General features: G+C 39.3%; 1 protein-coding gene and 1 pseudogene across 1 annotated transcript in view; both read left to right on the top strand.

The window, feature by feature from the left end:
- LOC118669936 (cytochrome P450 2C18-like) overlaps window positions 1–12,619 on the top strand; it is a 42,566-nt gene that overhangs the window by 13,820 nt on the left and 16,127 nt on the right. The window contains exons 6-7 of the mRNA XM_036336543.1: window positions 2,754–2,895; window positions 7,718–7,905. Coding sequence (XP_036192436.1) covers window positions 2,754–2,895; window positions 7,718–7,905 — 330 coding nt within the window. The remainder of the gene's footprint in view (window positions 1–2,753; window positions 2,896–7,717; window positions 7,906–12,619) is intronic.
- Window positions 497–2,063, top strand: LOC118669935 (annotated as a pseudogene).

The following is a 12,619-nucleotide window of genomic DNA, read 5'->3' as shown; positions in this document are numbered from 1 at the left end:
TTACAGGTCAATACCCCTGATGAATATAGATGCTAAAATCCTCAACAAAATATTAGCAAATCGGATCCAGCAATGTGTTAAAAAGATCATACACCATGACCAAGTGGGATTCATTCCAGGGATGCAAGGCTGGTATAATAGTTGCTAATCAATAAATGTGATACATCACATAAACAAATTGAAAGACAAAAATTACATGATCATATCAATAGATGCAGAAAAAGCATTCGACAAAATCCAATACCCATTTTTGATAAAAACTCTCAGCAGAGTGGGAATAGAGGGAGCATATCTCAACAGGATAAAGGCCATATATAACAAACCTACTGCAAACATCATACTCAATGGGCAAAAACTAAAAGCATTTCCCTTAAGAACAGAAATAAGACAGGGATGTCCACTTTCACCCCTCTTGTTCAACATAGTACTGGAAATCCTAGCCACAGTGATCAGACAAGAAGAAATAAAAGACATCCACATGGGAAAGAAGGAAGTAAAACTCTCATTATTTGCAGGTGACATGATATTGTACATAGAAAACCCTAAAGACTCCACCAAAAAACTACTATATTTAATAAATGAATTTGGCGGCTCTGCAGCATAATTTAAGCCTTGGAGGAGCTGTAGTTGTCACAATCTACAAGATGGGCTTTTCAAAGCTGCCAGAACTGATCAAATTGAGGCTGTTCCAATCAGTGCTGCAGTTGAAGGATTTAAGGCAAAGCTTGTCTTTAAGAAAATTGAAAAGAAGCTTGAAGAAGCAGGGAAACAGTTTGTGAAGAAAATGGGCAGTATTTTGGCCTTTAAGGTGAAGGATGGCCCTGGGGGTAAAGAAGCCACCTGGGTAGTGGATGTGAAGAATGACAAAGGATCAGTGCTTCCCAACTCAGATAAAGAGGTGACTGCACAGTCACAATGGCTGACTCGGACTTGATGGCTTTGATGATGGGTAAAATGAATCCTCAGTCGGCCTTCTTTCAAGGTAAATTGAAAATCACTGGCAACATGGATCTGGCTATGAAGTTACAAAATCTTCAGCTCCAGCCAGCCAAAGCTAAGCTGTGAAGAACTTCCTGTGTCTACCTTTGAAAATCAAGATGAGATTTACAAATATATATCCACATATTTCACTGTCAGAACTTAGACTGAAACCATGCATTGGCAAATAGCATGAGATTTGTTTTTAATTGAGTGTGACCAATCCTGTTTTCCCTAAGCTCTGGGTGAACAGAGCCTGATGGTGTACTACTGCTTTGCTGAATTGCATACAATTGTGTGTTAAAATGTTCATATGGTAATTATGGTTTGGGATAAAATTGAGTTCCAGAATAAAATTAGGAACAACAAAATCCAAAAACTATGTAAACAAAAGCTATTGTTTGGTTATGAAGTATACCCACTCATTTTGCTTATGAAGTATATTTGAGGATTATTCTGCTGAAGATTCAACTTAAGTTTTCCTTGGGAGAACTAATGGAGAAACAAAATACCAGAAGCTGGCCAGAAATCAGTGTTGTGCACTTAATGACCTTAATCTGTTTTCCATTAATAGTTGTTAAAATTCTGTGCTGGGATTAAAACAATTAAAACTTATGCATTTTGTGCCATCAGAATGGCATTTTCTTCCCAAATTTAAATAAAAGGAATATCAGAACTTGGGGGGAAATTTTGTAGCTGAACACAGGCCTATTTTTTTAAAATAAAAATATTTTTAGTTTCCTTCTTGAAAAATCAGTGTTAAATTATTTTAATAGTAAAATTTGCTTTGATATGCACAGTTTAAAAATTATCTCATATTAATTTAAGTTTATAAAGTTCAACCCTGTTATAATTTTTCTTTTCATATGTTTAGTGATTATCCACATTTATCTTTCTTCTTAGTTTTTCTAATGCTAATGTTATTTCTTATAACTCAGTAAAATATGGGATAAAATGGAAGAATATTTAATAGAAAGTTAAAATTGCTCTTCCTGAAAAATAAATAAAATAAATGAATTTGGCAATGTGGCAGGATACAAAATCAACACCCAAAAATCAATGGTTTTTTTATAGACCAAGAATGAATTCTCAGAAAGAGAAACTAAACAAATAATCCCATTTACCACTGCAACAAAGAAATTAAGATACTTCGGAATAAACTTAACCAAGGAGGCAAAGGACCTGTACTCAGAAAACTATTTATTCATTATCTATTGATGGACATTTGTGTTGTGTCTGCCTTTGGCTCTTATGAGTAATGATGCTATAACATTTGTATACAAGTTTCTTCATGGACCTGTTTTCATTTTTGTTGGGTGCATTCCTAGGAGAGGAATTGATGGGACCTATGGCAATGTTATGTCTAAGATTTGAGGAACAGCCAAGCTTTTCCATGGTGTCTGCAGCATTTACATTCCCACCAGCAGTGAATGAGGGTTCCTATTTTTTGACAGTTGCCAATACTTATTTTCTAATTTTTATAATTATTAAAGCTGTTCTAATGAATATGAAGTATCCTGTGGCTTTGATTTGCATTTCCTTGATGACCAGTGATACTGAATATATTTTCATGTGCTGTTACCTATTTCTAATCTCCAGATAAATGTCATTCAAGTCCTTTGCTTATCTTTGTTGTTGAGCTGTTTTGTTTTGTTTTCAAAAATTGCACCTTGCAGTTTGTATGTTGGCTTAACTTTAAAACAAATGAATTATTTTGGATTAACTGGAATTCTGGAAAATGAATTTGTCAAATAATTTCATCAAACTATTCCTAGGAGAAGCACAATCCGCACGGGGAGTTTACTATTGACAACTTGACAATCACCGTGTCTGATTTCTTTGGAGCTGGGACAGAGACAACAAGTACCACACTGAGATATGCTCTCCTGCTCCTGCTCAAGCACCCAGAGGTTTCAGGTATGCCCAGCATGGTGGGAGGGGTGAATTTCAGAAAAGACGTTGGAAAGACACAGCAAGGACATTCCATCTTGTTTCTCTTAGAGAAATGTCATTATTAAAATGCCTCTGACCTGCTTTGTTTTGCCAAGTTTAAAGAAGGGATAATAATGGGACATCTTTCTAAAATATAGGCTGATGTCTGAGAGGAGTGAAGACGCTGTGGGCAGTAGCCAAAGCAATACAGTGCAGTCTGGATTTCCTGGCAGGCACACACCAGCATGGAGTGGCCTGGGACTGCACAGTGATTTTATTATGAAAAGGCTACTCACTTTAAACAGTGGGTATATGCCTCAGAGATCTCGCCTCATTCTGAAAATGCAAGGTCCTAATGGAAACTCTTCTTACTGAAGCATAAGTGAAAATCCTAGAGACTTACTTAGTGAGGCTGCCTGAGATCATTTCCATTCTAGAAAGTGTCCTAAAATTTGAGATTCACAAGCAATGTGGTCCTCTTCAGGCTTAAGATATTGCATAAAGGAATTCTGTTATTTCAGAAGTCTGTTTCCAGAAAGAAGTTGGTTGCCAAAACAAGATCTTTTCCAAGCACTTTATATTAGAAATATACCTTTTTAAAAAAAATCCTCACCCGAGGATATTTTTCCATTGATTTTTAGAGAGAGTGGAAGCGAGAGGAAAAGACAGAGAGAAATATCGATGTGGGAGAAATACATCAATTGGTTGCCTCCTGCACTAGCCCTGCCCAGGGCATGGGTCAGGGAGGAGCCTGCAACCAAGGTTCCTGCCCTTCACGACAGAAATAAACCTGGGACCCTTCAGTCCGCAGGCCAATGCTCTATCCACTGAGCCAAACTGGCTAGGAGAGAAATATACCTTTATAGAGTTACGGTTATGCATAGCAGTTTAGAAACATACATTATTTTTTTCCTGTGTTAAAATCCCACTAAAATGGTTACAACCTATTGCAAATGAGAATTAGTCTTCTAAAGCTGGATAAGAGGAGGTCAGGAAACAGCCAACAAATCCTCAACAAATATCTGAAATGCAGAGAGCATATAGAGGGGAGATAATGAACTCTGTAGAGAGGATGAAATTGTAACCTCAACTGTCAGAAGAGGAAGTTCCATGAGGAGGAATCTTTGTGATGCTTAGGATATATTCCCAGAAGTGGGGACGCTAGGTCAAAAGGCAGTTTCATTGCTAAGTTTTTGAGGAACCTCCATACTGTTTTCCACAGTGGCTGCACCAGTCTGCATTCCCACTAGCAGTGCACGAGGGTTCCCTTTTCTCCACATCCTTGCCAACACTTGTTGTTTGTTAATTTGTTGATGATAGCCATTCTGACAGGTGTGAGCTGACACCTGGTTTTAATTTGCATCTCTCTGATGATTAGTGATGTTGAGCGTTATTTCATGTCTGTTGGTCATCTGTATGTCCTCTTTGGAGAAGGGTCTATTTAGGTCCTTTGGTGCAATAAGCCAGTCAGTGAAAGACAAATACCAAATGATCTCACTTACTAGTATATGTGGAATCTAATGAACAAAATAAACTGACAAACAAAATAGAAACAGAGGCATGGATACATGGAACAGACCGACTTCTGACAGAGGGGAGGGGTTGGGTTAGTCTGGGTGAGAAAGGTGAAGGGATTAGCCAAAGAACATATGCGCATAACCCATGGACACAGACAACAGTGTCCAGAGGGAAGTGAAGGGCTAGAGCTGGGTGGAGGCAGGCAAAGGTAAGGGGAGGATGGGGAGGGGGGGGTGGCGCAGAGATTGGGCACACCTGCAATAGTGTCAACAATAAAAATCAAGTTTAAAAAATTTATTTGTGTCCCTACATCCCTATAAGTTTTGGTATTTATTTATTTATCATTTATTTATTTTTTTAAATTGATTTCAGAGAGGAAGGGAGAGGGAGAGAGAGATAGAAACATCAGTGATGAGAGAGAAGCATTGATTGACTGCCTCCTGCACGCCCCACACTGGGGGTTGAGCCCGGAACCCAGGCATATGCCATGACTGGGAATCAAACCGTGACCTCCTGGTTCATAGGTCGACGCTCAACTACTGAGCCACGCTGGCTGGGTGTATAAGTTTTGGTATTTAGAAGTACCAGTGTCAAAGAAGATAGAAGCAGAAACAGGCTGGAAAGGTAGCTCTCCCTGCCCAAGTCCCTTTTTTATTTAAAAAATATATATATTTTATTGACTTTTTACAGAGAGGAAGGGAGAGGGATAGAGAGTTAGAAACATCAACAGAGAGAAACATCGATCAGCTGCCTCCTGCACACTCCCCACTGGGGATATGCCCGCAACCAAGGTACATGCCCTTGACCGGAATCGAACCTGGGACCCTTGAGTACGCAGGCCGATGCTCTATCCACTGAGCCAAACCGGTCAGGGCTGCCTAAGTCCTTTGGACAACTCCTTTTATCAGGTAACTGCTTTTCCCCAATACAGTGAGGGAGGTTTACTTTCTAGAGAAATGACAGGGAAAGAGTGAGGTGTAGGGCTGTAAAGAAACGTTAGGTAAGAATCTATTTCTAGAATTCAGAGACTCTTAGTGTCTTTCTCCATCCTACTTCCTGAAATTCAGCAGCCAGATTTTTAAAAACTCCAGAGAGTGAACAGGTCTGGAGGAAAGACCTCCATAGTTGCCATGCAGATAGAAAATTCCCTGACACGTGTATCAGAGTGAATGAAATAAAAGCATCCAACCCAAGACACAGGGTCATGAATTTCAGAACATGAGGATTAAAAAGAAAATCACAAAAACATTCAAAGAGTTGCATCATTTCCTGTGTAAGGACTGGGATTCAAACACCATCAGAATTCTCAAGAGTAACTATCAAACTGTACATTAAAGAGTATATTCTCAGACCTGTACGTTTGACAAAACCTTTACACCCCACCCCCCTTTTCCTTTTTCATCCAAATGTCCGTTTCCACATCAGAGGAAGTCATGGGCTCAAGAAATCTGGAGGGCTCAAAGGAGAAGGAAATTGTCAGGGAGCTTGCTAGATGCCAGGCCTAGGAAATATCCACTTCAATATGATTAGGTGGATAAAGCAGGTGTGAGGGGAGACACCAAGCAAAAAAGAGAAATGATTGATTATCTTAGGTTTCCTAATAACGAGGAAATTGTTATTAGGAGTTAGAAGCATCTACCTCAGTATTTAGACATAATTCTAAATCAACAGTGCCCTTGGCGGTCCTGGGCCTGACTCTTGCTTCAACAGTGTTTGGACAGAACAGACCCCGGGACGCCCCTTCTTCCAGCCTCCGACCACCTTCCAGCTTCTTATCCAGTCACCACCTTCAGAGCCACCTGCGGGACCAGTCAACACACTGGGTGTTTTCCTACCTTAACTCCTTCTTACCAAACAACCATGAGCTCCCAAACCCGTCAGAATTATTCCACCGAGGGGGAGGCTGCCGTCAACCGCCTGGCCTGCATCTGCAGGCTCCCACCTACCTCTCTCTGGGCTTCTTGTTCCAACATGACGATGTGGCTCTCCAGGGAGCGGGCCATTTCTTCCCCGAGTTGGCCGGAGAAGCGTGAGGGCGCTGAGAGGCTCTTAAAGTTGCAAAACCAGCGTGGTGGCCGCGTTCTCTCCAGGACGTGCTGAGCCTCTCCAAGATGAGTGGGTGAAACTCAGGGCCATGGAAGGCGCCCTGGCCTTGGAGAGGAACCTGGCCAGGCCCTGTGGGAGCTGCAGGCCCTGGGTTCTTCCCACAGCCCCTCAGCTCTGTGACTTCCGGGAGAACCACTTCCTGGGTGAGGAGGTGAAGCTCATCAAGAAGATGGGCGACACCTGGCTCCCCTCTGCAGGCTGCCCGCCCCCAGGCTGGGCTGGGCCAGTATCCTTGGAAAGGCTCACCCTCCAGCACAACTAGGAAGGAGCCTTTGGAGCCCAGAGGCCTTTGAGGGGCCCACTATGCATTTCCTGGTGTCTGGCTTTTACCTGAGCCTCTCCCCGAAACTGCTAGCCATTCTTTTAACCACCCTGAAGCCCTCTCCATGCATTGGACCAAATGAAACAATAAAGCTTTTTGGAGGGGGGGGGGGGGGGGGGGGGGGAGAGAGAGAAATTCTTAATGAAGATAGAGAAAATTATGAATTGAATGAAAGAATCATGATTAAGTCCAAGAAAGTACCAAAAATGAAACATAATCATAGTCGTCTTACCAGAGAGGATATATAGTCAGAATGATGTTGAAGTGTGATCTAACTATATTGGGGAAAACAGAATAAAGGGAATTGTGTGCATGTCTGTCTGTATTTTGTATGAGGTGGGGATGGAGAAATTCTCACCTTCCTTACCAGGAAATCAGATATTGTCTAAAAATAGGCAAGTAAGAAATAGAAGTCATTATTTATTTATTTAAAATAGACTTTTATTGATTTCAGAGAAGAAGGGAGAGGGAAAGAGATAGAAATACACAAAACATACAAATACACAAAACGTACATTATCATTTAACTTTCCAACCCACATATTATTTTGATATAAAATTATATTTGATGTCCTATTTTTCTTTGTACAAGGACTTAATTCCTTGACCATTTCATCATTTCTGTTTATATCATGAGGTATACTTATACAGGTATGGGTTGATGCATCATAAATCTATCTAGTAGGAGAGCTGTATGTATCTACATGGCAATTATTTCTCTATGTCTGGGTGTATTTCTGGGCATATAACTGATGTTTATAATGACATAGAGACACCCTAGTGCTGCATGTATCCCTGAATCGGTATGTAAATACGGTATACATTTTCCTGTTTTCCATTTGTCTTACTTATGTCTTACCAGCTAAAGTCCAGGAAGAGATTGACCGCGTCATTGGCAGAGAGCGGAGCCCCTGCATGCAAGACAGGAGTCACATGCCCTACACGGATGCCATGGTGCACGAGGTCCAGAGATATATTGACCTCCTCCCCACCAACCTGCCCCATGCAGTGACCTGTGATGTTAACTTCAGAAACTACCTCATCCCCAAGGTAAGATGTGTTTCACCCACACTGACCTCAGTGGTCTTGGAGGTCCCATTTTCACAGTATGGTGTTCATCTTCTAGCAACACAAGATGAGAGAGGGGCAGAAACCACACTTGTGGCAGCTTGAGGGACTCTAGTCTTTCCAGTTGTGACTATCAATCTGTATTAACAGGTTCTGTCATCTGACAGTGTAGGTCTTGCAAATTTGTCCTACTTTAATATTGTTTGGCTAATGTTAGCTGCTTACATTTCCAAACTAATGTTAATATCAGTTTGTCAATTTGCAAAAACAATCTGCTGGGACTTTTACCAGGGTGTCATTAGATCAATTTGAAAAGTCTTAACATCATGACACATTGAATCTTTCAATTAATAGGTATGGTATACACTCCCAATTGGGAGGAGTTTTCTCTAATTTTCCTTTTTTTAAAAATATACTTTTATTGATTTCAGAGAAGAAGGAAGAGGGAGAGATAGAAACATCAATGATGAGAGAGAACCATTGATTGGCTGCCTCCAGCACATCCCACACTGGGGATCAAGTCCGCAACCAGGGCACATGGCCTGACCGGGAATTGAACCGTGACCTCCTGGTTCATAGGTCAACACTCAACCACTGAGCCACAGCGACCGGCCTTTAATTTTCTTAATACATTTTTTCAGTGCATGGAAATATAATTGATTTTATTGTTTTGATGACCTTATATATAGCAACCTTGCTAAATTTAAAATCATTGCTGGTAATTTGTCTCCAGGTTAATCTGCAATTTCTACATACATCATCACCCTGCTATCTGGGTTAAATATCCTTGTTTCATCCTTTATTTCTAATTTTCAGGAAAGTGGAGGTTTCACATCTCACTAGTGAGAATGTTTTGGTAGATATTCTTTATAGATTGGGAATTTTACCCTCTTATTTTTCATGATTTTTTGTCCTGAATGTGTATTTGATATTTTCATATCAATTTTCTGCATCTATTGGTATGGCTGCATACTGGCTTCACTTTCCCACTCAGTGTGCCTACACAGCTGGATTTGATTTGCTACATTTTGTTTAGGACTTCTGTATTTTTACTGATAAAACATTTTTGGTCTACAATTTTTCTTCTTCAAAATTTTCTTGTCATATTTCTGCTATGAAGGTAATGCTGGTTTCAAAAAAGTAGGTGCCCTAATGTAGGTTTATTTTGATTGTCTTCCCTCTTCTTCTTGTGGCCACTTAGTCATGTCTTTGAAATGCATGGCTTATTATTTGTCCGTGTCACAGAACACTTCTCAATGATGTGAGGTTGACTTGTGCTTTATTTTGGTCGTATCTAAAGAATATTGCCACTAAAGGGACTGGTGTAAAAAGAAGAAATAAAAAGCTAAGAAAGAAAACAGGCACACACAAAAAATAGAAATGGCTACAAACAAGTACCTTTCAATAATAACTTTAAATGTAAATGGACTAAATGCTCCAATCAAAAGACATCGAGTGGTTGGATGGATGAAAAAACATGACCCATATATTTGCTGTCTACGAGAGACCCACCTCAGAATAGGGGACTCACACAGACTGAGAGAGAAGGGATGGAAAAATATCTTTCAGGCAAATGGAAATGAAAAAAAAAGCTGGATAGCAATAATTAATATCTGACAAAATAGACCTCAAAGTGAAGGCCATAACAAGAGATAAGGAAGGCCACTTCATAATACTAAAGGGATTAATACAACAAGAAGACATAACCCTGATAAACATATATGCACCCAATGCAGGAACACCCAAATACATAAAAAAATAAAAAAAACCGTGGAAGGTATCAAAGGAAAGATTGACAATACAATCATAGTAGGGGACTTTAATACACCACTGACATCAATGGATAAATCCTCTAGACAAAAAATCAGCAAAGAAACAGCAATCCTAAATGACTCACTAGATCAGATGGACTTAATTGACATCTTCAGAACATTTCACCCCAAAGCCACGAAATATACATCGTTCTCAAGTGCTCATGGGACATTTTCAAAAATAGACCACATATTGGGTCACAAACAAAGTCTCCCCAAATTCAAGAAGATTGAAATCATACCAAGCATCTTCTCAGACCACAATGGCATAATATTAGAAAAACTACAATAAAAACAACCCAAAATACTCAAACACTTGGAAGCTGAATAGCATGTTATTAAATATTGATTGGGTTACCAATGAGATCAAAGAAGAAATTAAAAACATCCTGGAAACTAATGACAATGAAAACACAACAATCCAAAACCTATGGGACACAATGAAAGCAGTCCTGAGAGGGAAGTTTATAGCTCTACAGGCCTATCTCAACAAATAAGAAAAAATAGTAGTAAATCATCTAACTCTACATCTCAAAGAATTAGAAAGAGAGCAACAAGAAAAGCCCAGAGTGAGCAGAAGGAAGGAGATAATACAGATTAGAGCAGAAATAAATGGCATAGAGACCAAAAAAACAATACAGAAAATCAATGAAACCAAGAGCTGGTTCTTTGAAAGGATAAACAAGATTGATGAACCTCTAGCCAGGCTCACCAAGAAGCAAAGAGAGAGGACCCAAATAAACAAAATCAAAATGATAGAGGCAAAATAACAACAGACCCCACAGAAATACAAATGATTGTTAAAAAATACTATGGACAACTCTACTCCAACAAAACTAGACAACCTGGAGGAAATGGACAAATTCCTAGAAAAATACAACATTCCAAAACTCAATCAGAAAGAATCTAAAAATCTCAATAGGCCAATAACTATGGAAGAAATTGAAGCAGTCATCAAAAAGCTTCCAGCAAACAAAAGCCCAGGACCATACAGCTTCACAGGGGAGTTTACCAAACATTCAAGGAAGAACTAAAACCTATCCTCCTCAGATTACTACAAAAAATTCCAAGAGGAAGAACACTTCCAAGCTCATTCTATGAAGCCAGCATCACCCTAATACCAAAACCAGGTAAAGACAACACAATGAAAGAGAATTACAGGCCAATATCCCTCATGAACATAGATGCCAAAATCCTCAACAAAATCTTAGCAAATTGGATCCAGCAGTACATCAGAAAGATCATACACCATGACCAACTAGGATTTATCCAAGGGATGCAAGGATGGTACAATATCCACAATCAATAAACGTGATACATCACATAAACAAATTGAAAGAAAAAAACCACATAGTCATATTAATTGATGCAGAAAAAGCATTTGACAAAATCCAACACCCATTTTTGATAAAACTCTCAGCAAGGTGGGAATAGAAAGATCATACCTCAACATAATAAAAGCCATATATGACAAACGCGACAGCCAACATCATACTCAATGGACAAAAACTAACACCATTTCCGCTAAGAACAGGAACAAGACAGGGATGCCCCCTCTCACCACTCCTGTTCAACATAGTACTGGAAGTGTTAGCCATTGCAATTCGGCAAGAAGAAGAAAATAAAAGGCATCCAAATTGGAAAAGAGGAAGTAAAAACTGTCCTTATTTGCAGACGACATGATATTATACATACAAAACCCTAGAGACTCCATCAAAAAGCTACTGGACTTAATACATGAATTTGGCAATGTAGCAGGATACAAAATTAACCCCAAGAAATCCAAGGCATTTCTATACACCAATAGTGAACTTTCAGAAAGAGAGATTATAAAAAAACAATCCCGTTTACCATCGCACTAAAAAAATTAAGCTACCTAGGAATAAACTTAACTAAAGAGGTAAAAGACCTCTACTCAGAAAACTACAGGACGTTGAAAAAAGATATAGAGGAAGACATAAACAGATGGAAAGAACATACCGTGTTCATGGATTGGTAGAATCAACATCATTAAAATGTCCATACTACCCAAAGCAATCTATAAATTCAACGCACTTCCCATTAAAATACCACGGCACTATACTTCAGAGATCTAGAACGAACTCTCCAAAAATTCATCTGGAATAAAAAAGACCTCGAATAGCTGCAGCAATCCTGAAAAAGACCAAAGTAGGTGGGATCTCAATACCAGATATCAAGATGTATTACAAGCCAACTGTTCTCAAAACTGCCTGGTACTGGCACCAAGAATAGGCATATAGATCAATGGAATAGAATAGAGAGCCCAGATATCGGCCCGAACCAATATGCTCAATTAATATTTGACAAAGGAGGCAAGAACATACAATGGAGCCAAGATAGTCTCTCAATAAATGGTGCTGGGAAAATTGGACAGATATATGCAAGAAAATGAAACTGGACCACCAACTTACACCATACACAAAAATAAACTCAAAATGGATAAAGGGACTAAATGTACGACAGGAAACTATAAAAATTCTAGAAGAATCCAAAGGCAAACAAAATCTCAGACATATGCCGAAGCAATTTCTCACTGATACAGCTCCTAGGGCACTTGAAACTAAAGAGAAATGAACAAATGGGACTACATCAAATAAAAAGCTTCTGCACAGCAAAGAAACCATCAACAAAACAACGAGAAAACCCACTGTGTGGGAAAACATATTTGCCAATGTCATATCCGATAAGGGCCTAATCTCCAAAATTTATAGGGAACTCATACACTTACAAAAGGAAGATAAACAATCCAATCAAAAATGGGCAAAGGACCTAAATAGACACCTTTCAAAAGAGGACATCAGAAAGCCAAGAGACATATGAAAACATGCTCAAAGTCACTAATCATCCGAGAGATGCAAATCAAA

This window comes from Myotis myotis, unplaced genomic scaffold, assembly GCF_014108235.1.
Source record: "Myotis myotis isolate mMyoMyo1 unplaced genomic scaffold, mMyoMyo1.p scaffold_m19_p_15, whole genome shotgun sequence".
Taxonomy (NCBI): Eukaryota; Metazoa; Chordata; class Mammalia; order Chiroptera; family Vespertilionidae; genus Myotis; species Myotis myotis.
The sequence above is the reverse complement of the archived record's forward strand: the minus strand, read 5'-3'. Positions and strand labels throughout refer to the sequence as shown.